The 23,559-nt window shown below is 43.1% G+C and overlaps 2 protein-coding genes across 3 annotated transcripts in view; one reads left to right on the top strand and one right to left on the bottom strand.

Annotated features, from left to right (window-relative positions):
- The window catches only part of atp8a1 (ATPase phospholipid transporting 8A1), a 182,245-nt gene extending 167,126 nt beyond the window's left edge, over positions 1 to 15,119 (top strand). For both annotated transcript variants that reach the window (XM_084150005.1, XM_084150006.1), the window contains exons 33-36: positions 8,024 to 8,112; positions 9,589 to 9,681; positions 10,989 to 11,080; positions 12,610 to 15,119. In XM_084150005.1, the coding sequence (XP_084006131.1) occupies positions 8,024 to 8,112; positions 9,589 to 9,681; positions 10,989 to 11,080; positions 12,610 to 12,704 (369 nt within the window). In that variant the 3' untranslated portion in view covers positions 12,705 to 15,119. The remainder of the gene's footprint in view (positions 1 to 8,023; positions 8,113 to 9,588; positions 9,682 to 10,988; positions 11,081 to 12,609) is intronic.
- A 3,073-nt stretch (positions 15,120 to 18,192) lies between these two features.
- On the bottom strand, positions 18,193 to 21,218 carry LOC311107992 (protein shisa-3 homolog; the record flags this gene model as incomplete). Its single annotated transcript, XM_084150625.1, has 2 exons — positions 18,193 to 18,791; positions 20,948 to 21,218. The coding sequence occupies 2 exons, from the start codon at positions 21,216 to 21,218 to the stop codon at positions 18,193 to 18,195; spliced, it is 870 nt and encodes a 289-aa protein (XP_084006751.1).
- Between the last annotated feature and the right edge of the window lie 2,341 nt (positions 21,219 to 23,559).

Genomic DNA, 23,559 nt, shown 5'->3' with positions numbered 1-23,559 from the left:
AGTGACCCTGCGATTGAAGTGTCAGGGCCACAGATGACAGATATCACTATTTCTCCGCTCTGCCGTCTATCTCCAAAACCACCAGGGACCCCTAAAAACTCTGGGGGGACGATTGAAATGTCAGCCTCCCAGCCCCCTTTTGGTTTTATAGAAACCCACAAGGTTCCTCACTATTAAATCTGTGAAAGCCCTATGATGGAATTAGAGGCACTTCAGCATTGCTGTTGACTTTGTCCCCACCACTGTTTTTCCTCTGTCTCTGTGTGTTAGGAATACTTAAGGCCTTTAAGAGCCGCGCCTGTGTCGTATGGTAGCCCCCTCTGCTCTGTCGTTAAAACCACACACACACACACAGATCCCATTCGAAACCCAGACCCAATGATTTATGGAAGACTTGAGCGGATGTGGAAGCCACGGGATAGTCCATGGTGTGAGACTTTGCCGTGTGTGTGTTATGTGAGTGAGTATATGTAGTTGAATGGATATGGGCGTACTTGTCATGATCAGTGAGCTAATACATGTCAAACTGACAGTCTGTCGGCTAATCTATCTCACTTTAATCATTCTTGAGTCACGTTGTAAATCACTATCGAACAGTTGTGCCTGGATGACTTTTGTTGAGCTATTACTGTTTTTGTTAGCGTTCTGTCCTCTGTTTTTCTTCAGGATATCTCAGGGCTATTGAGAGGCGACACGCAGAGAGCAGAGAGTAAACAGATGGACCCAATTGAGCAGGCCCAGTTTCAGTTTTCCATAGTAAAAGCTTAGTGGGGTGGGGGTGTTAGGGATTTGCTTTTGCGTTGCAATGATGACATGCAGGGAATTTGTGGATTTGTGGGCCGTGTCCGAGCAAGGCCCCTCACACACTCTTGCTCTCTCTCTCTCTCTCTCTCTCTCTCTCTCTCTCTCTCTCTCTCTCTCTCTCTCTCTCTCTCTCTCTCTCTCTGTCTCTCTCTGTCTCTCTCTCTCTCTCTCTCTCTCTCTCTTTCACTCGCTCTCTGTCTCTCTCTCTCACTCTCTCTCTCTCTCTCTTTCGCTCTCTGTCTCTCTTTCACTCTCTTTCACTCTCTTTCTCTCTCTCTCTCTCTCTCTCTCTCTCTCTCTCTCTCTCTCTCTCTCTCTAATTTGTGAGCTGTGTCCGAGCAAGGCCCCTCACACACTCTTGCTCTCTTTCTCTTTCTCCTTCGCTTTTTTTCTCTCTCTCTCTCTCTCTCTCACTCTCTCTCTCTCTCTTTCACTCTCTCTCCCTCTCTCTCTCTCTCTCTCTCTCTCTTTCTCTCTTTCTCTCTTTCACTGTCTCTGTCTCTCTCTTTCTCTCTCTCTCTCTGTCTCTCTCTTCAGGGCATTACGTTTGCCTCCATCACTTTTCTCTCCCATCAAATCCTCAGAGACTGTCTTTTTCATTCTGCGGCTGTGTTTACAGCCTATCAGACCACATAATAACCCTAAGGATTTGATTTCGGTTGGTAGCATGGAGCTGGTCGTCAGGGACCGGGGGGCTTTTTTGGCCAAACGTACAGATCCAGCTTCAATTTGTAGTAGCATACAAATCTGCACCCTCAAATCACCCAATAGCCCTTTCCCTAGCTCCTTAGCTCCATAGCAGAGCAGTCTACCTCTCTGTTCCAACTTCTATCCCAATCGTATGGTCCAATAGAGCCAGCTGAATTTAGCCAAAGGGACATGGATGGAGGTAGACCAAATCACTCACTGGGACTGGATTTGACTTAAATAACCCTCGTCCTTTCATCGGGCCCAATAAAAAAGTGCCGGACAAAGAGACTCTGCTTCCAGGCTGCTAGTGTCCAAATATTAGCATTCAGAGGCTTTGGCTTTGGCAACACCAGGGCCATACAGAGAAAAGGGGAGGGACTAAAATCTGACAGCCTTTCAGATATGACAGAAAGAGACGCGGTAAGAGTGAGGTGTGTGTGTGTGTGTTTGCATGCTTCTGCGTGTGTGTGTGTGTGTGTATGCGGTGCGCATGTGTGTGGAAAGTTGGCTTTTCTCAATCTATGCTTTCTAAAGCCAAAGGTCTAGGAACGGGGTGAATAGTGAAGGCCTTGACTGTCCTCCCTTCATATTTACCATCACAATGGCAGGCATTAACATTCTTGGAGCCACACTATCACTGTGGCCTGCCAGGCATGATCAGCCAACTGCCGCTGCGCTGAGAACCCCTGATCAATGCATCCAGGCATAGTAATCAGATGCCGCTTCTCTGAGCCGATTGGATCAGTCTGTCCCTTGACAATCGCGTAAAGGATTGCTTTGAAAAATATGTTTTCTTAGACTGAGACGCAAAGTTTCAAGAATGTGAAAAATGACAAACGGTGTGTCCATATCGTATTCAGAGTGAAACCACTGTCTCGTTTTGTAGATCTAAATAAATTCAAAATGTGTACAGCAAACAAATAGACTTCTACATGATGTAGAAAACTGAGCCAGAAAAGCTTACTGGTCTGCTCCAAACCGGATCTTACTGGTCTGCTCCAAACCGGATCTTACTGGTCTGCTCCAAACCGGATCTTACTGGTCTGCTCCAAACCAGATCTAAGTGACACACTGAATGCTCTTTCACCTATGGCTATGAACGTTTCTAACTTGTCTGTGTGAGTGTGTGTCTGTGTCTCTGTCTGTGTCTGTCTATTTGTGTGAGTGTGTCTGTGTCTCCAGTGGCTGTGAGGGGGTTGACGGCCTGTCAAAACACTCTGCCCCGTAGCTGCGGACACCACTGTCTGCCCGCCCAGACGAGTTTATTAGTTTGTCTTAAAAATACACCCACCTGCACCCCAGCTCCATCGCTAGCATCTACCAAACATGGCTGGCTCGGCCAGTATTTAGTGTGTCTGTCTCCAAATCCTCAACAGATAAACATTTATTAAGATTTAGTTGAGCGTTGAATTTACGGATTAGTAAAGTATTTAGACGTTCGATGCAGTTTGCTGTAATGTTTTAGTTATGATTTGTTTTGGTTATATTGTTTGTTCTTTGAATTATTTATGAAGATATTTTTGAACAGTATTTGTAAGAAGTTGGAGTTTAAATTAGGAGCTGGTTTATTTTCCATGCTCGTTGACTTCCATTTAATATATTTAATGTGCTGAGCCTATATCCGCGGTTTATTTTTTGAAAGACTTTCAAGACCGTTTAAATGCGGCTCTTAAAATGTGTGATACATTGGATGAAAACAAAAATAATTAAAGGTGACGTTGCGATAAAGAAAAGCCTATGTTTCTACCCGGGACTGCCTAACTTCAAACTTGACGTGAATATGTCCCGTGCGCTTATGTAATTTTCCCTCTGCTTGTATTTTGGTCGCTGCCGGCCAACATAGAAAAGCTTCATTCATTCCAATACCATTTCAAACATTAGGAAAGAGCCATTTTGATTTCCAGTCATTTGGGATTTCCTGTTTCCCCGATGTTTTGTCAGACATCATAGTCCATTTGCCTGATAATGGCGAACAGATTAGCTAATTTAGGAACACCTGAACCCTTTGATACCTTTGACATTGATCCGTGTGTGTCTCCTAAGGCCCCATCCCAGGGTCCGGCCTGTTTCTAATTACAGGAAGACCCTTGTCTGGGGGCCCCTACAGTTTGAACAAGTGGCACAAGCATATACTGCCCAAATTGCTGATGCGAGGAGGCATGTGTTTTGCTCTTTGACATGTAATGACAGATAGTTTCAATACAGCCAGGCCAAAGCAAACACAGCCCTGCGCCGACGGCTGAATGGGACGGCCCGCGCCAAGAGGATTCCTCCCTGTCTCCCCCCGCCACGCCAGACCAAATGGAACCTCCCCATCTCCCCTCGCCCCACTAGACCAAATGGAACCTCCCGAGTCCTGGAGTCCCGACAGGGCTATGGCATTTTGAGACTTTTGTCTTAACATCAGACTGTCTGAAGAATTGTGTTTCTACAAAAGTTGATGACCAGGGAGAAGATGCTGTCTCCTAAGATGTCAGAGTTAGGATATCTAGGAGATGTAGGCCTTCATCAGAGGATGAAGAAGAGTTGCCTCCAAGCTTGTGTTTTCCCAAAGCATAACAAATCAATCTCGATGCACTCAAACTGCAATGTTTTTCCATATATATCCTCTAGCGGCAGCGTGCTGTGTAGCACAAGCACGGTCAGAGTGGCAAAACATGGGAAAGGGAGGCCATCCATGGCGCGTAGGAGCACAGTGGATGACAAAAACGCGCTCATCACCTGTATCGAAAATGGGGACTTTACCAAAGCCGCTAAGATTGCAGCAGATCATAGACCCCAAGATGCCGAGGGCGGGGTGTCACCACAACGGGGTCTCTCTCCCCCTGCCCCCTCCGGACGTCCTCAGGGTCGGCGAGCAGATGCAGTACAGGTCCGAAGAGAAACTCTTCCTCGTCCACTTCTTCGACAACAAGCGCAGCTGGCAATGGCTTCCTAGATCCAAGATGGTTCCCTTTGGTATCAATAAGACTGTGGACAAGATCAAACTGATGGAGGGCTGCTCCTCTGGCATCCGTAAAGCTGTGCAGACCGCCTTCCATCGCGCTGTGAGCCACCTGAGCCAGGTCAAGGACAAGCCTAGCAGCGAGCCCCCCGTGTAGCTCAGTTGGTAGAGCATGGCGTTTGCAACGCCAGGGTTGTGGGTTCGTTTCCCACGGGGGGCCAGTATGAAAAATGTATGCACTCACTAACTGTAAGTCGCTCTGAATAAGAGCGTCTGCTAAATGACTAAAATGTAAATGTAAATGTAAATGTAAATATATAGTGCAGTGCACTACTTATGCGGTGCACTACCCCTATGTGCCCTGGTCAAAAGTAGTGCACTAAATAGAGAACAGGGTTCCATTTGTGGATTTATCTTGGCACTCTGTATGCAATGAGAGCATTTAGAAGATACTGCATACTAAAGCATTGGGATAGTGTTTATTATTTGAAGGTTGTAAAGCAAACTGTAGAGCATAACCAGTAGCTCTTTCTCTCTGTTGGAACTGTCCTTACTACTACAAGTCAACGAGCATGGAGGCCAATGGTTCCAATGATAAACATGCATAGCTGTAGTTGCCCACCATCTCCCCCCCCCCCCCTTTTCTCCCCAGTTTTGTGATATCCAATTGGTAGTTAGTCTTGTCCCATCGCTGCAACTCCCGTACGGACTCGGGAGAGGCGAAGGTTGAGAGCCATGCATCTTCCGAAACACGACCCTGCCAAGCCGCACTGCTTCTTGACACACTGCTTGCTTAACCCGGAAGCCAGCCGCACCAATGTGTCGGAGGAAACACTGTACAACTGGCGACCAAAGTCAGCGTGCATGCGCCCGGCCCGCCACAAGAAGTCACTAGAGCGCGATGGGACAAGGACATCCCGGCCGGCCAAACCCTCCCCTAACCCGGACGATGCTGGGCCAATTGTGCGCCGCCTCATGGGTCTCCCGGTCGCGAACCCGGGTCTGTAGTGACGCCTCAGGCACTGCATCGCAGTGCCTTAGGCCGTTGCGCCACTCGGGAGGCCCCACCATCTTTTTATAGGTCAATGGAAAGACTACCTTTAGAATTTACCTCAGTGGACTTTCATGTGTTGCTTCTATCCCCTTCTAATATTTATCTTTCCTTGTACTGAGGATCGAGTGAACGCCCTTCAGGCATCATCAAGGCAACAGGTTGCAAGGTGGAGAAGGGTTTCGGGGGTTCGAGTTGGGAAGGGGGGTGAGGGGGATTCTCATTGAGCCCTCACCAGTGGCCCGTCTGCTGAGGAGGCATCCCGCTCCGCTACACCGTCATTCCCCACCTGCTCTTGAGGCTAGTCACTGTAGCTAACAGTTACCATCAGGATAGGAAATTAATAGGTTGGGGCAAAAATGCCTTAAAGTGATGACAAGGATCAAAAAGTGTTTCCTACGGTATTTCCTCCACTCTGGCTGGAAGTTGCCTTTTGGCACAGATCTAGGATTAGTTACATGCTTACCTTAATCATTTGAGGGTTGAATGCAAAACTGACCTTAGATCAGCTACACCCTACCCCAAAGTAACTAACTACCATAGGAAAGAACATCACAGTAACTACCTACCATAGGAAAGAACACCACAGTAACTACCTACCCTAGTAATAATAATAATAATAATAATATGCCATTTAGCAGACGCTTTTATCCAAAGCGACTTACAGTCGTGTGTGCATACATTTTTGTGTATGGGTGGTCCCGGGGATCGAACCCACTACCTTGGCGTTACAAGCGCCGTGCTCTACCAGCTGAGCTACAGAGGACCACAAAGACAGAGGACCACAAAGACTAGTAAAGAACACCACAGTAACTACCTACCCTAGTAAAGAACACCACAGTAACTAACTACCCTAGTAAAGAACACCACAGTAACTAACAACCCTAGTAAAGAACGCCACAGTAACTAACAACCCTAGTAAAGAATGCCACAGTAACTTATTACCCTAGTAAAGAACGCCACAGTAACTAATTACCCTAGTAAAGAACGCCACAGTAACTAATTACCCTAGTAAAGAACGCCACAGTAACTAATTACCCTAGTAAAGAACACCACAGTAACTAACTACCCTAGTAAAGAACACCACAGTAACGAATTACCCTAGTAAAGAACGCCACAGTAACTAATTACCCTAGTAAAGAACGCCACAGTAACTAACTACCCTAGTAAAGAACACCACAGTAACTAACTACCCTAGTAAAGAACACCACAGTAACTAACAACCCTAGTAAAGAACGCCACAGTAACTAACAACCCTAGTAAAGAATGCCACAGTAACTTATTACCCTAGTAAAGAACGCCACAGTAACTAATTACCCTAGTAAAGAACGCCACAGTAACTAATTACCCTAGTAAAGAACGCCACAGTAACTAATTACCCTAGTAAAGAACACCACAGTAACTAACTACCCTAGTAAAGAACACCACAGTAACGAATTACCCTAGTAAAGAACGCCACAGTAACTAATTACCCTAGTAAAGAACGCCACAGTAACTAATTACCCTAGTAAAGAACGCCACAGTAACTAATTACCCTAGTAAAGAACACCACAGTAACTAACAACCCTAGTAAAGAACGCCACAGTAACTAACAACCCTAGTAAAGAATGCCACAGTAACTTATTACCCTAGTAAAGAACGCCACAGTAACTAATTACCCTAGTAAAGAACGCCACAGTAACTAATTACCCTAGTAAAGAACGCCACAGTAACTAATTACCCTAGTAAAGAACACCACAGTAACTAACTACCCTAGTAAAGAACACCACAGTAACGCATTACCCTAGTAAAGAACGCCACAGTAACTAATTACCCTAGTAAAGAACGCCACAGTAACTAACTACCATAGTAAAAAACGCCACAGTAACTAACTACCATAGTAAAGAACGCCACAGTAACTAACAACCATAGTAAAGAACGCCACAGTAACTAACAACCCTAGTAAAGAACGCCACAGTAACTACCTACCCTAGTAAAGAATGCCACAGTAACTAACAACCATAGTAAAGAATGCCACAGTAACTAACTACCATAGTAAAGAACATCACAGTAACTAACAACCATAGTAAAGAACGCCTCAGTAACTAACAACCCTAGTAAAGAACGCCACAGTAACTACCTACCCTAGTAAAGAATGCCACAGTAACTAACAACCATAGTAAAGAACGCCACAGTAACTAACAACCCTAGTAAAGAACGCCTCAGTAACTAACAACCATAGTAAAGAACATCACAGTAACTAACTGCCAAAGCTTCTTCCTTAGCCCCAGGGGTTCTCAGGATCATAATTAAAACACAAACAACATCATCTAATTTAGTCACGGTGGATTACCATGTATGGTCAAACTGGGTTTACCCATCATTTAATTATTTTCACCTATTCATTTGTTTATTGTGGGTGATTTGGTTGTTGTTATAAAAGATGTAACAAGAATGCCTAAAGCAAACTGACCATTTACTGCTTCACCTAGTGATCCCTGTTTTGTCTGCAATCACCTAAGGAATGTGTTCCTGTTTTTCTGTGCGTGTCTCAGGCGGACATGATGTTCAGTTCGGGAGTCTTCTGGATGGGCCTGATATTCATCCCTATCACCTCCCTGGTCTTTGACGTGGCCTACAAAGTGTGAGTTCCCCACCACTCATCACCACCACCCCCTCTACATGTCCTGCTCTCTGGAAATTCCTTAGATCACATGCAGTCTGACATTTACATATATAAATACATTTAGAATATACAATTACATATAGAAGTAATTTATAGGATCTCTGTGGTGCAGGGGTCGGAACCGGTTCAGGGAACAGATCCGGAAAAATACTGTTTTTCGAGGAACAGAATCAGAACCGCAAACGAAAGTGATCCTTAGTGTTCTGAAACAGAACCGTTATTTTAAAAACATGGGAACCGGGGCCTCCCGAGTGGCGCAGTGGTCTAAGGCACTGCATCGCAGTGCTAGCTGTGCCACTAAAGATCCTGGTTCGAGTCCAGGCTCTGTCGCAGCCGGCCGCGACTGGGAGACCCATGGGGCAGCGCACAATTGGCCCAGCGTCGTCCAGGTTAGGGGAGGGTTTGGCCGGCAGGGATGTTCTTGTCCCATCGTACACTAGCGACTCCTGTGGCGGGCCTGGCGCAGTGCACACTGACACGGTGTTTCCTCCGACACATTGGTGCGGCTGGCTTCCGCGTTAAGCGGGCATTGTTTCAAGAAGCAGTGCGGCTCGGTTGGGTTGTGTTTCGTAGGATGCACGGCTCTCAACCTTCACCTCTCCCGAGTCCGTACGGGAGTTGCAGCGATGGGACAAGACTGTAACTACCAATTGGATACCACGAAACTGGGGAGAAAAAGGGGGTACAAATACCTGGCACGTAAAAACAAAAAAAAAGGGAATCGGTTAATAACTTTATTTTACGTGCCAGGCATTTTTTCCAAGTCCCACAAAAAACACAACAAAGCCCTCACTCTGTCACTCAGAAACTTATTCTAGTGTCTGCCTGCAAGCTAAAAATCTAAAAAAAATCGGAAAATCATAAATACTAAAGAGGTCTCAGACATGCAGGTGTAACATTTATAGTTACCGGTATATTTTGTTGTTGCAGATTCTGCTCTCTGAGAAATGTATTGAGAAACTCCTTAGACCACCAATAAATAACATGCAGTGTAATATTTTATAGTTATTTGATTTATAGCAAGAGATTTATTCTAATATCGACCGATTCAGAGTTTATGTAAGTGTGGACCATTCAGACTTACATCATTAATTGAGGTCAATGGGAGACTTAGTTTAGGTATCTCAACTCTGAATCAGCCTCATAGTCCTGGGAAAGCCAGAGGAATCAAACTTACAGCAGATTGAACTGGCAACTAAAGCTAATAGTGGTTTTATTTACCGGACATCTACCTCGCCTGATTTATAGATGATATGCAGAATTAATTCAGATTGCATGTAAACTTTTGAGAAAAGCCTCTTGGACTGATTTGGGATGGTGTGTTACATCGAGATACAATATAATACTACTGTATAATAATATAAGGAATAGTGATGTATTTAATGCTGTGGTTGTGAATGCCTGTTGGTGACGTCTGTTCCTTTTGAGCCACAGTGTGAAGAAGGTGTGCTTTAAGACCCTGGTGGATGAGGTGCAGGAACTGGAAGCCTTGTCCAAGGACCCCGGAGCCCTGGTGCATGGGAAGAGGTACTGGACCGTCTCACACGCTTTTCTCACCTTCCTCCTTTTCCATAAATGCATCCCAAATGGCAACCTATTCCCTATAAAGTGCACTGGTCGAAAGTAGTATGCTATATAGGGAATAGGGTGCTATTTGGGATGCAGTCTTGCAAATGCTTTGTTTGTAGGTTAGGATGTATCCTTCCTAATACACAAGACCCTTATACATATTAATGACATTTCTCCATATCATGAATTCACAAATACTCTTTCTATTACTTCTTACAACCCATGTACAACACTTGTCTTAGTGTCATACAGTGTATAACTTTTTTTTTAATTATACATGTATATTTTCCCCCTGAGGATTAAATCATATTTCCTTTGGCTTCCCTATTTTTAGTAGGTATGGTGTAATCATGTGCTGCCTACTGTACACTATACAGTTCACTCTTACCTCTACTCTTTGAATTCTGCTCTGGGCCATCCATCCAGGATAACCCATGCTTGGAACATTACTCTCTCCCTCTGAAAGTGTGTAGCGAGAGACTGTAGTGTACTGTAGTGTACTGTAGCGCCTCCAGCTTATTAAAGCCATGCATCTTGAGCTGAACTCCCAGAGGTGGGTTATGTCCCAAATGGCACCCTATTCCTTATATAGTGCACTATTGAACAGGGCCCATAGGGAAATGGGTGCCATTTGGGACATAGCGATCAGTTAGCCGGGTCCCATCGAAGGCCTGTGGAGTGCATTAGCATGGATCAGATCGGTGTGAAATCTCCTGCCGGCTGAAAGTGATCTCCACCATCTGGCCACAGGCCCAGACCCAGCAGGCTAGGAACCTGGCCCTGGAGCAGATGCATGGAGATGCACACACTCAGTTCCTTTCTCACACGCACACCACACATTAATTCTCTCTCACTCACTCACTCACTCACTCACTCACTCACTCACTCACTCACACACAGAATCCATCCCTTCCTCCTCTCCCCAATGCCTGGTCTCTCCTCAGCAGGAAGTGCAGTTAGCTGGTCGCTCTCCTCTGTCTTGTGGAGAACTGTACTGGGAGAGAGTGAGGGCTTGATGTATGGGTGGTTAAATCTGGCTGAAGGGCTCAGCGTGGCGCTCACTCACTCTCTCTGTCTCTCTCTCTCTCTCTCTCTTTCACTCTCTTTCTCTTCCTCTTTCACTCTCTCTCTCTCTCTCTCTCTCTCTCTCTCTCTCTCTCTCTCTCTCTCTCTCTCTCTCTCTCTCTCTCTCTCTCTCTCTCTCTCTCTCTCTCTCTCTCTCTCTCTCTCTCTCTCTCTCTCTCTGTGTGTGTGTGTCTTTGCAGTCTGACGGAGAGGGCACAGCTCCTGAAGAACGTCTTCAAGAAGAGCACAGTCAGTCTGTACCGATCGGACTCCATGCAGCAGAACCTGCTACGTAAGTCACACACACCTCATACACTGACCTGAAGACAAGCCTTATGCTGTTTTTCTCAGCGAAAGAGACCCATTTTCTCTCAGTATCAGCACTGGTCCAACACCCCAAGACAGTCATTTTGAATTGAGTGTAGTTCCTATGTGGATACATAGTTCCATGCTATGGGGATTCCATACATACTGTAGCTTCAAAGGGGACTCCGGTTGTGTCTTAAATGACACCCTATGGGCCCTGGTCAAAAGTAGTGCACTGCATAGGGAATAGGGTGCCATTTGGGATGCAGCCTCAGCGTTGGAGAAGTGCTAATACTCTGCTGATCCCACTGCTCTTTATAATTCGATAAGCATGTTCCACATTAGCCAAATACATGACAACCACATACATGATCCTGTCGTTAACCTCATTAAGTAACATAAAAGCATCCAACTGTTCCCCGTTGGTGTCCCTCCGCCTGCTAATACAACCCCCCCAAACACTTTATGTGTGTCCCAAATGGCACCCTTTACAGTGCACTACTTTTGACCAGGGCCCATAGGGCTTTCATCAAATGTAGTGCACTATATAGAGAATAAGGTGCTTTTGATGACGCACCCTAATGGACAGTCACGTCCCGTCTAATACAAATCTCGTAGGCATAGTAGTCTAGATTGAAGCTATAAGGCAACACAGATGGGTTTTATTTTGGATTAGATTTATTTATGTTTGTTCTTATCTGTTTCTTTCGCTGATCGTTTTTTATGTTTTTGTTTGTCTCGTAGGTGGGGAAGGGATCGTTCTTGTGTGACCCCTTTTTATTTTGACGTTCTTACCTGTAGAGAAACCAAACCCCCGATCCCTATTAGAAACCCACCCTATGCCCTTTTCACAGTATCGTGCCGATCCGAAACACATTGTCCTTTTCAGCAGGCTTTCAGCAACTATGGTGGATGTGTAACCAGGTCATCTTAGTACAGCTTGGTTTGGTTAGGTTCAGCTCAATAGTGTGAAAAGCCCTCTATGTACCCACCTCTCCTCCCCTGTGTGCTGTGACCTGTGTTAGTGGTAGTTACAGATATAACGATTCATTAAATGTTGCGATATTATTCCCACAATGCACTCCTCTCACCGGGCCTTTTGAACTCATCTGCTGGCCTGCAGGTAGTGACTGAATCATTTGAGACCTAAAGGTGAGTTAGGGGGTCAAAGGTTAGGATAAGAACTCCCGTAGTTGTAGGTAGTGGCTGTATAGCTAAGTAAAGAGAGGAGGTGTCAGGTAACATGACTGCCCCTCCCTCGCTTAGCACTGGTCAAGCTTCTTGAGGAGCTTGAAAATTGTATTTTCAGTCAATGTCATTTTATAACTTCATTCTGGGTTTATTTTGAAAGCAATTCTTTAATCTATTTTTATTCAGTTAAAAACATTTTTTTATGAGTTTTCTGCTTTTGTTTCTAAATGGTTTAGTTCAAGCTAAGTTTGTTTGTTTCTAATCACGGTTAGAATTTGAACGTCAGCCATCATTTCTGACTCTGTCCATCTGTCCTGCTTGCAGACGGCTACGCCTTCTCTCAAGACGAGAACGGAGTGGTCTCCCAGTCGGAGGTCCGGGCGTACGACACCACCAAACAGCGGACCAACGAGTGGTGAAACCACGCCCCTCTCCGCCCGGCCGGCCTATTAAGAGCCACAGCCGTTTCCAACGGTGATTTGAACCTGACGGGGAAGTCTCCGGATGACCCCAGCCCGAGCATCGCAGGATATTGGACATGATAAAGGAAAAGACAGAGGGATGTATTGTACTTCAAAAAGGGAAAAAAAAATAGGAACAAAAAAGTGTTCAAAAAGTATTCACTGCAGTGATTGTGTGTCCAGCAGACATGAGCACTGTGCTTGCATTTTTAGCAGTCTGGTCTGAAGTTTCTCTGTTCTTGCTCTATCTAATGAAGTGGTTTCACTTCTTAATGTCTCCTCCATTCCTATTGATAGAAAAAAATATGTGGAGCAAAAAATATATATAGTTTGCTCCAGAATCGTTACAAATGTTGTATGTGTATTCCGATTGGTGACAGAATAATCCAGATTTGTTTTTGCGAAATAGCAGTTGTAAATGCAATCTCTTTCAAGTCGGCTATAGCTTCGATAAAAAAAAAAATCTCAACCAAGAATATTGACACTCCTGAGTCTATTCCAGCTCTGAACGGACCACTTCAGAACAGACATTTTGTTGTTTTGTTGTTATTTTGTGCACTTCTACTGTATAAAAAGGCCTTACATTTGTTCATGCCTTCAGCCATACTTGTTTGTTTTTCCTCTAAATGTTTTTATTTTAGAATTATGTAGTTATCGTGCCCAAATTTAGTTGTCTTTTTAATGATAGCGTCCTTCAACTCATCCAATTTCCACCATTTTAATACAGCACTTCGATTGCTCTATACAAGAAATTGCATTCCACACATTACTCGGCTGCAACAATCACAATGGTGCCTAACTCAACTTTTTCCCTGATAGAATACATAAGATATCCTAGCTAGCTAGTTTAGAACAGTGCTCTACCCACTAATTGGCAAGATGAGCTCATTGTCCCCCATGTATTGCTCTCCAGTTCACAATGTGGTAAAAAGTAAAGTGGCACATATAAAATCACGGCTCCATTGTTACTTTCTTTCTACCCAGTATTTTGGGGGTGGCTGGATGACGATCTTGTTGAATTTCCGTATGCTTACAGTGGCGGCTCTTCTTTCACAAACGTATTTTCCCTTAGAATGGAGAGTTTATCCTTCTAACATAAGTGCCATTAGCTTAAGGGAGAGAGGAAATTTGCCAGGAAACTCCACACAGTATCAAAACTTCTTTCTCTATAGTTATTTTGAGAATTTGTATTTTTATATTGGAGAAGTACGAATTTTGCATTGACCGGCTTTGTAATGAATAATTGTCCATATGTTTTTCATTTTTTTCTCTCAGACAAACAAAAGAATGCCCAAATGAATGAAGAAAAATATATTTCTTAAATGTCTCGTTGTTATTATTGTCATTATAATACCTGCTTTGTTTATTTCTTAATTAACTGTGTTTGTTCTCTTCTCCCTATGGGAGATCGGTTTCCAGACTGGCTGTGTGTGTGTGTGTGTTAATCTGCCGTCTGCATGTGCATGTGTGTGTGTGTGTGTGTGTGTGTGTGTGTAACCTCTTCTACTGTGGGTAACTTCTACATACGCATGTCTGTGTCATTTGTGTGAGACTGGGAGCCCTTGGAACCTCCAGTCTCCTTTTGCATTCTTTGACTGTGTTTTTGTATATGTTTGAGGATCTGTGTGTGGGTGACTGACTGACTGACTGTGTGTGTGGTGCCGCTTGCTCCTCTGGTCTGTCTGCATGACTCCAGGTATAATGATGGTGTACTGTCTGCTGCTGTATGACCCTCTGTGTATGGCCAGACCTCAGCCCTGGGGGTCCTGGGTTCTGACGCGAAGGCTCTCGCTTGACAGGACATGTTGCACAATGCACTCTGTTACCTTTCCAATAGTGGATATTTTGGTATTATCTGGTTATTGGTTTCAGTGTATTTTCTCTGGGTGTACAAGTTTGTAACTTGTTTAGTTTTTTCTCTCTCATGCAGTGTACCTCTACTTTACAATAAACCTTTTTGTGTTTCTTCCTGGATTTAAGTGAGGGTATCAGTAAAAATGTATTTGTTACGCTATACTGTTTCGATTGATTAGATGTCAACTGCTGTCACAATTCCAAAATGCTGAATGTGAGTCTTCTGATGTGAAAGTGGTCGTGGAAGGCTTGGATTGTTGCTTTTTGTCTGTGAAAGTTGTGGGCTGCATGAGTGGACTAAAAACCTTCTCCGGTTACGTGTTTATTGTACTACTTTGATTCTCCCTCAAGTGTTGGTCACTTTACAGAAAAAAATGCACTTTTCAATTTGTTTGAATATCGTTTATTTTTAAGTCTTTCATTTAATGATTGTTCTGCATGTTGGGACTGCAAACTTTTAAGTGTTCTGTCTTTTACTGCCATAAAGGACTACTATTAAAATCAACTTTACAAACATGGAAACCAACCTTTGTCATCATCTACCATCACAGAAGTGAAATATTCCACTATCACAATATCTATGGGAATCTGTCTGCGTCCCAAATGGCACCCTATTCTTTATGTAGTGTACTACTCTGGTCAAAAGTAGTGCACTATGTTGGGATAAGGTGCCATCCCTCATTTAGGACTTTCTAACTGTCCAAAAATGAGGGGAGGCAGCTAGTTGTGGCAGCAAACAGAGCGCTGAGAACCTAAACAGGAAAGGGCAGGGGAGACGGTCCCTTCCATGTGTGACAAACAAATGTCATCATTATGGTTATCGTTTATGATTTAGCTGACCCTCTCCTGTTGTATTCCCTGATGACTGGTCATCTGAGGTTTACTGTGCGGCCGTGCGGTAGGATATCCCTTCCGTTATAATTACAATAATTTGTCTCTGTTATTGACAAAGTATCCACTATCTGTATAACAAAACCAACCTAGATGGACTTGTGTGATCTGTCCAGTGTCCAGCCATCTGCCCCACTTGGGAATGGGTAGTTTCTCTTTTGTCGTTAGTTCACAAAAGCCATCTTTTCCCAACCAGGTGTACCCTTGCTAAAGTATTCATACAAGAATACTTGTATTACTGTCAATGTAACTTTAAAAAAGTGGAAATCTGTGAAGTATTTTCTTTGAGTTATAAAATGATTCGGAGCAGTATGATACCTCTAAAATACAGTATCTGAAAGACGGTGAGTTCAAGCGTTTTTATGACCAGAGGTCATAAACCTTAATAACAAGACCCTTAATAATATAGGAAAACTATTGTGGCGACATCTGAGCAACTACAGCAAGAATAGCTACAAACAGTAGTATACAGGTCTGCCTGTGTTACCAACGGTTTCTATTGGACTGGGGTGCTTGTCTAGCTAAACATTGTTGATTCTGAGCCTTCCAAAAAAATGAGAAATGACAGCAACAACTTGCATTGGTCATTGGGTGTTGCTGTCATTTTTCCTTTGTTTGGCAGGTTCAGAATCTAGCCCCAAACACTATCCGCTTTATTAACTATTCTATCTTATCTGCCATAATAGGACAGTGATTGCCAAGTCGATTTCACGCTTAAATTACTAGGGAACAGAGCAGTCTTTGTGGACTTGCCATACCTGCTCGTGCAACCCAAAACTTTTCCCTATTTCTGGGACCAGTTGTTTTTAACACTGTGGCTATGACATGCTCATTGAGCATTGACAATGACTGATCTCATTGCCACATTCCTCATGTGAAGTATGGCGCAAGAGTGAGCGACAGGTAGCGAATGACTGATCTCCAACTGTTTTAGTTGCATATACGTTACCAGTCAAAAGTTTGGACACACCTACTCATTCAAGGGTTTTTCTTTATTTTTACTATTTTCTATGTTGTAGAATAATAGTGAAGACCTCAAAACTATGAAATAACACATATGGAATCATGTAGTAACCAAAAAAGTGTTAAACAAATCAGAATATATTTTATATTTGAGATTCTTCAAATAGCTACCCTTTGACTTGATGACAGCTTTGCACACTCTTGGCATTCTCTCTTGGCACTACTAAAGAATGTATTCATAAATGAGCAATGAAGCAATTCTCAACCATCCACTGTTGGATTATTAAAGAGTAGGTTCAATTTTTCTGAAATACTGACAAACTGGGGAGTGTTTTAAACATTTTCTAATTTACTTATATTTGTAGCATTGCATGACAAGATACTCACAATACTGGATTGGTGACAAGATACAATACTGGACTCTTATTTGGAGTTGGCTAATATGATTGGTTATTGATTTGTGTGTCATAGCCCTACATAACAAGTTGGGACACACCTGGTCTAGAGCATCAAACCAGTGAACACTGTACACAGTACATCCTTCGGCTTTGCCCACCCTACTGCACAACTTGGTGTCAGTCCTTCCCCTCTTTTAGAGAGGCTTGTGATTGTCAAAATTATCATTTGATTTCCCTTGTATTAAATGTCCAACAGCTTGCCAAAAAATTTGCAGAACACTTCTTAATAATGTTGATGCCACAAAAGTTATTGTGACAAAGTTGTGACAGTTGAAAATCCCCATTTAACCAAACAGTGTATCAAAAGGAAAAGGAAGACAGATCATCTTGTTTACAATACAGATGTATAGAAAAAGTGCATGCCATTGAAAACAACAATGACCAATAAACAGGTCCTGTCTGGTCTGAGCAGATTCCATTCCTGTAACTTAGAGCAGGGTTCCCAAACCATTTCACTCAGGTCCTCTTCCAGCACTGGGGGTCATCTCCCACCCCACCACGTCTATATCTATGGGCACAAGCACTGTTCATGACACAAACTGTTCACACCCCTCTTGTTGGCAGATACATTTTTTTGTTGCCATTTTAAACCTTATTTCCTGCGATTCTACACATTTTCCCCATGTCTAATGTGTATTCGTGATATTTGAGTGACTAAAAATTACAACAATATCTATGGGCTAAAAAACTAGCTAAAACAACGTTAGCTGACATGGGGTAGTTGATCTGGACATTTCTGACAAGTTATAAATAGCTCTCTAAGGTATGCAATGACTGACGTGACAAGAGGTACTGATGATGCACTATCCAATTTCGAAATTGCACCTTGTGCATTCTACTATTACAACTTTCAGGAGTAAGATGAAAGCCGGACTGAGTCTCCCCCCCCCCCCCCCGCCGACCCCCACAGTTTGGGAACCACTGACTTAGACAAGACCAATGTACTCTGCTCGACTAGGAAGCTTTCTTGTGGTTTATCTTGAGCACCACCTCACAGTCCTGTCACCCAGTCTCCATTCAACAGGCCAACTGTACTGCACGTCAGGGCAGTCCTCCCCTTAGCCGCTGACTGTCTGTCAACACAACACACCAGGGTCATGTTCAGTAACATTCACTGATTTAAAATGTCTCACAGCGTTAAACTAACTCATACTGGACAGGTTCAGGTAGTCCCTTCCTGTTTCGGTCCGTTTTCTTCCGTTTGGCGCCTCATGAACACGACCCTGCTCACCTCACACAGTGCTCCTGTAATCCCCCTCCTCATTGTCCAGGGAGCCCCGTCAGCTCTGTCCAAAGTCTGCAAAGCCCTTGGCCCCGGACAAGGGCTCCGGCTGCAGGGGGATGAAGTACTGCTGGGGCAGCAGGAAGCCCGTGCCCTGAGCCGGGTGTGGGTGTTGGTGTGGGTGCATGGACTGGTGCAGCTGCAGCTGGGCATGGGGGTGAGGGTGGGCGGAGGGGTGGGGATGGGGTTGCTGGCAGCCGCCTGGCATGCAGGCCGTGGGGGAGGTGTAGGGGGGTGGTGGCAGCAGCGGCTGGGGCGTGGAGGGGGAGAAGGATGCAGACGCTGACACCAAGCACCCGTGCTGCTGCCCCTGACCTCCGAGGGAGAAGCGGCGCACCGAGCTGCCCCCACCGGCCGAACTGGAGCTGGTGGTGGCCGTGCTGGACTGGCGCGAGGGGGTGCGCAGGCTGGGTGGCGCAGTGGTCAGGATCATGGGGATGGTCTCGGCCTGGCAGCTGCGCAGGGGGAAACGGATAGGCTGCTGGGTGGGCTGCTTAGGACGCAGGCAGGTGCAGCAGTAGACAGCAACCAGGGAGCCCACCACCACGAAGGCCACGAAGATGGAGCCCACCATCAGGAAGGGCACGTAGATGGGCTCTGCAAGGAGGGACAGGTGTTTGGATACTTGTACTTGAATACTTGAATACCTGTTGGAATACTTGAAAATGCATCATTTTACCATGCAGTAATCACAGATCTGAATACTGTTTTGATTGGTGAAAGTAATAGGGTGGTAACATTGCTTACACCTATCAATCACTTACAGACCTGTGCTTAGCTCATGGAAACCGGGCCAATAAGAAGTGGAGTTTATACTTAACCCTATATGGAGTCAGTGAAAATATGTGTGATACCAAGTGTGCATAATAACCTGTATTGCAAATGTGTACAGACCTATGGGAACACATCTTGATTGAATAAGATATGCATGTGTTAAGTAATTTGTTCTCTTTCTGTTTTCTACAGAATCCAGAAGTACACCTTTTTTATGGAAAGGGATTCAGGAGAAAGGACATTTTTGAAGACAAAAGGTGAAATGTTACTCTTTACTCATCCTTTCCTAAATCCCCTTAATATACAGTATTTATTTACATTAACTATTTTCAATAGCCCATTTTAATGTCATTCTGGTAGTAAACGTTTACACAACAGAATGTAAGTAGACTACTGAGGTGAATTATACAATGCAAAGCAGTGCTGCAAAAAAAATAAACATTTTGCTACTATAACAATAAGCAACTACCGTTAGGCTGTCAATACAATGTATTCAAAGTGTTAAAAGGCATGTTTATATAACTTTTTTTTAATTGCATGTAACCCACATGCACCGACAAAACCATCTGTTGTGTAGTCACTAATAGACCTATCATTTAGCCTTTTATTTCTTAGGTGTTGTTGAGTCAATGTCTTGATTTTGATTGTTTTAGGGCTGAATTGGACTATTCAACAGTTAGTGTGAATGTTGGTTATTCAAATAATTTAACAGAAGCGTTTTTGTCTGAAGACATTTTTCCAAAACTTAGATTAAACGTTCAGATTACACTTTAAAATGGCAATTGGCGCCAGGGAAGGAAATTATTTTAAGATGATTTATTTTCATAAAAAATAGGAAATTGTATTGACCACGCCAGCTAGGGCTTAGCAACTCGGGAGACCAATTAAATTGAGATTTGGTGAAATTAGTTTTAAAATGTATGCCTAAATTCAGTTTAATTATAAGCTAATAACCTCTGCTACACAGGTGTGCCAAAATATTGTGAAGTATCGTGAAATAGCCTAAGGTATCAAATACACAATCTGATGGCATCTTTGGATAGGCTATTCTGCCATTGGTGTGCAGAATTATAATTTAAATTGCATGATTGTTACAATTTTGCATGGTTTATATAGGGCCTAGTGGTCAAACTCAATCCATTTCTTTTCACACAGGTCTGAGGTAGTATCACACAATGTTTATTCTTGCATATCGTGTAACTCGAGGAATGTATGGTGACACTCTCCAGGTGTATCGCATGCCCACAGTGTACCTAACCTGAGGTCAAATGAAGCCCAAGCCAAAAAACAGGTGCACCACATGCATGGAATCGGAGCTTCTTATTGCTTTATTTCCCCACAAAGTTTCTCTGTAAATCAAGATAGGCTGTCATTTCTGCATCTTGATACAGCTATTACATCGCTATAACTCAATGAAAAGTTACTTTTAGTGCTTATGTTAGGTTTGAAAATGACAACATACATTTTAATGAGATTATTTGTACAATATGCTTATGAAAACAAAATATAGGCCTTGATAGATGAAAGATAATACCATTAATTTGTATTTTCTTTGATTGCATTATATGATAGATAGCCTAAGTCATTTTTGGCTTCTAAATTATTATTTTTAAATAGGCCAAAAGGTTATGGATTTATAGGTTATATTTAATGTTAATATAGACTATAACTAAAACCGATTGAAAACAAAAACGTTTTATAATGAAATATATTATGCTATGGCTACATGCCTGGCAATGACCAGAAGTGGCTGAATGGTGACAAACATGACTCTTGAGTGACAGGGCTCGTTAAAAGTGTCTAGATACAATTTTTTATATTGAAATATTTCACTATATAAAATCTTTATTGAACATTTGAAATCTTTGACTGTAACATAATAACAACACTCCCAAGTGTAATGTTTTATATTGAAGTTAATTGTGCATTAACTTGTCCACTCCTGCCAGGCTCTGCATGCTTTGGAAGTCTAAACTTACGCGCTGCAAACTCCGTGTTCTCCTGTTCTCTGTCGTTGGTACAGCTTCCCTGGTCCAGCCGTGCGTCCACGGCCGCGCAACAGTACCGCAGGGAGCAAGACCCGCAGCACACGGTTGCGTCCATGGTGTCAAAGTCCTCCGGACACTGAAAGCCCTCGTGGTCATTTCCATTACTGTCCAGCCACCCATGGCAGTACTCTCCTTGTGCGTCTGATATCCGTAGATTCCAGGTCAGGTACCCCAGCATGAGGTAGTTCAGCAGGCGCACCATCCCGACAACACCTTATTAGTAGTCTATGCACTATTCTTTAACACTTGCGTTTCTTTGCATTCAACAAATTCGCATGATGAATGCGGGTTGAAACAATTCCACGGTTGAATCCCCAACTGGTTCAATTTGTTAGAATTGTCATCATTCGTTTGATTTTAATGCAACCATACGAATACTTTTGCATTTATGTTTATGTTTGCATTTCCATCCATTTGGCATATAATCTCCTCAACCAAAGTCGATCCAGAATCAGGTCACAGGTGTAAAAGAAGCTTTGATTGAACTCTCACGGTTGTCCAGATGAATGACTGTTTCCCTCCTCTCAAAATGTAATGACTGTTTCCCTCCTCTCAAAATGTCATTATTGCGCAGGCAAAGGACATCAGAAATATAACTAGCCAAGAGTGTATCCGAACTTTACCCAAACATTTCTTCACTTCCCTGTGTTCCTTTGGAAACAAGAAAAAAAGGTGTACTTTCTTAATCAAAGTAGTTGTTCAGGTCGGTGAAGACGAAGTGTTATGGATGGCTACGGTCGTCTGGTGTCCAACCTCATTTGAAATGTGCTGCTTTCTTAGACCGACTCAGTAGGCGCGCACGCATTCCTTTGACCACCAGACGTGCGCATTCATGATGGAGCGGGCGCTTTTGCGTCCTTACGCGGAAAGAAGCCTATTGCAAAGTGATGCTGAGAGGACATAGGCTTCCGTAGTCATGCGTGCCCTTCTCTGTCCTTATCAATAGGACAAGGAATATCAATACAGAGCCAACCATTTAGATAGTCTGTTATAGTGATTATATGCCAAAAAGTTGTTATTTTGTTATTTTTAATTGTTGGAGATAAAAGACAACTAAGGTTGTCATTTGTCTCTTGTTTGCGTCATCACCTCTGTAACTTTCCCCCAAATCGCCAAATTGATGTGTCGCCCTCTGGTGGCCTACAAAAACTTTGATTGTCACCTTATTATATTGCCGTTTGTATAGCCTACTTTATTTACAGGTTGGATGTAATACCTTATTCGATTAATGGTTTGCTTATCCTATCTAGAGGTTAATGGATATTCTTATATACATCTAATAGCTAAATGTAGGCTTGAGGAAAGCGTACTCAGATGGCTCTGAGTGTGATATCTAGAACCTTAAAGGGTTCTTCGGCTGTCCCCATAGGAGAACCCTTTGAAGAACCCTTTTTGGTTCTAGGTAGAATAACCCTTTTGGGTTCCAGGTAGAACCCTTTCTACAGAAGCTACCTGGACCCAAAAACGGTTCTACCTGGAACCAAAGAGGGTTTCCTATGAGGACAGCCGAATAACCCTTTGGAACCCTTTTTCCAAGAGTGTAGGCCTATACTGAATACAGTTTCATGGCCATTTCTGGAAATAAAATAAAATCTGACACCTTTATTTTGTATAATTTCCGCCTTTTATTTGTTTTCTCATATAATAGGCCAATGAGAAACGCTGTTGATTGGTGAATTATAAAAAAATATATATGGACTGGCATATGAGCAAATTAATGGCATCAGTAGGCTATTAGATGTGACAATGAGCACTGTTACATCCACACAATAATGCGATTATTGTGGTTTAGTCAGGTTAATATAATAGTTCGTTTAAAACGTTTACATGCTTTGCGAGAAAAACGATTTCCCTAATAATCGTGTTTACATGGACACATCTGAAATTAGGCTACCGATAGGACTTTTGAATGTATTGTATGCAGTGGTGTAAAGTACTTTAAAGTACATTTTTACAATTTAGCAGACACTCTTATCCAGAGCGACTTACAGTTAGTGAGTGCATACATTTTTCATACTGGCCCCCCGTGGGAATCAAACCTACAACCCTGGCGTTGCAAGCGCCATGCTCTACCAACTGAGCTACAGGAGGCCCAATACACATACGAAGTAAACAGACAATTATCCAACACATATTACATTTTAGTCATTTAGCAGCATTTAGCAGACGGTCTTATCCAGAGCGACTTACAGTTAGTAAGTGCATACATTTTCATAAGTAATACTTAAGTAGTTTTTTTTTATATCTGTACTTTTCTTCATTATTTATATTTTTGACAACTTTTACTTCACTACATTCCCTACTGCTTCTGATCTGGCGGACTTACGAGAAACACGAATGCTTCTTTGTAAATTATGTCTGAGTTTTGGAGAGTGCCCCTGGCTATCTATCAATGTAAAAAACAAGAAAATTGTGCCATCTCGTTTGCTTAATATAAGGAATTTGAAATGATTTATACTTTTACTTTTACTTTGATACTTAAGTATATTTTAGCAATTACATTTACTTTTGATACAACCAAATACTTTTAGACTTTTACTCAA

The sequence above is a fragment of the Coregonus lavaretus genome, assembly GCF_964263955.1.
Source record: "Coregonus lavaretus genome assembly, chromosome: 32".
Lineage (NCBI taxonomy): Eukaryota > Metazoa > Chordata > Actinopteri > Salmoniformes > Salmonidae > Coregonus > Coregonus lavaretus.
The sequence above is the reverse complement of the archived record's forward strand: the minus strand, read 5'-3'. Positions and strand labels throughout refer to the sequence as shown.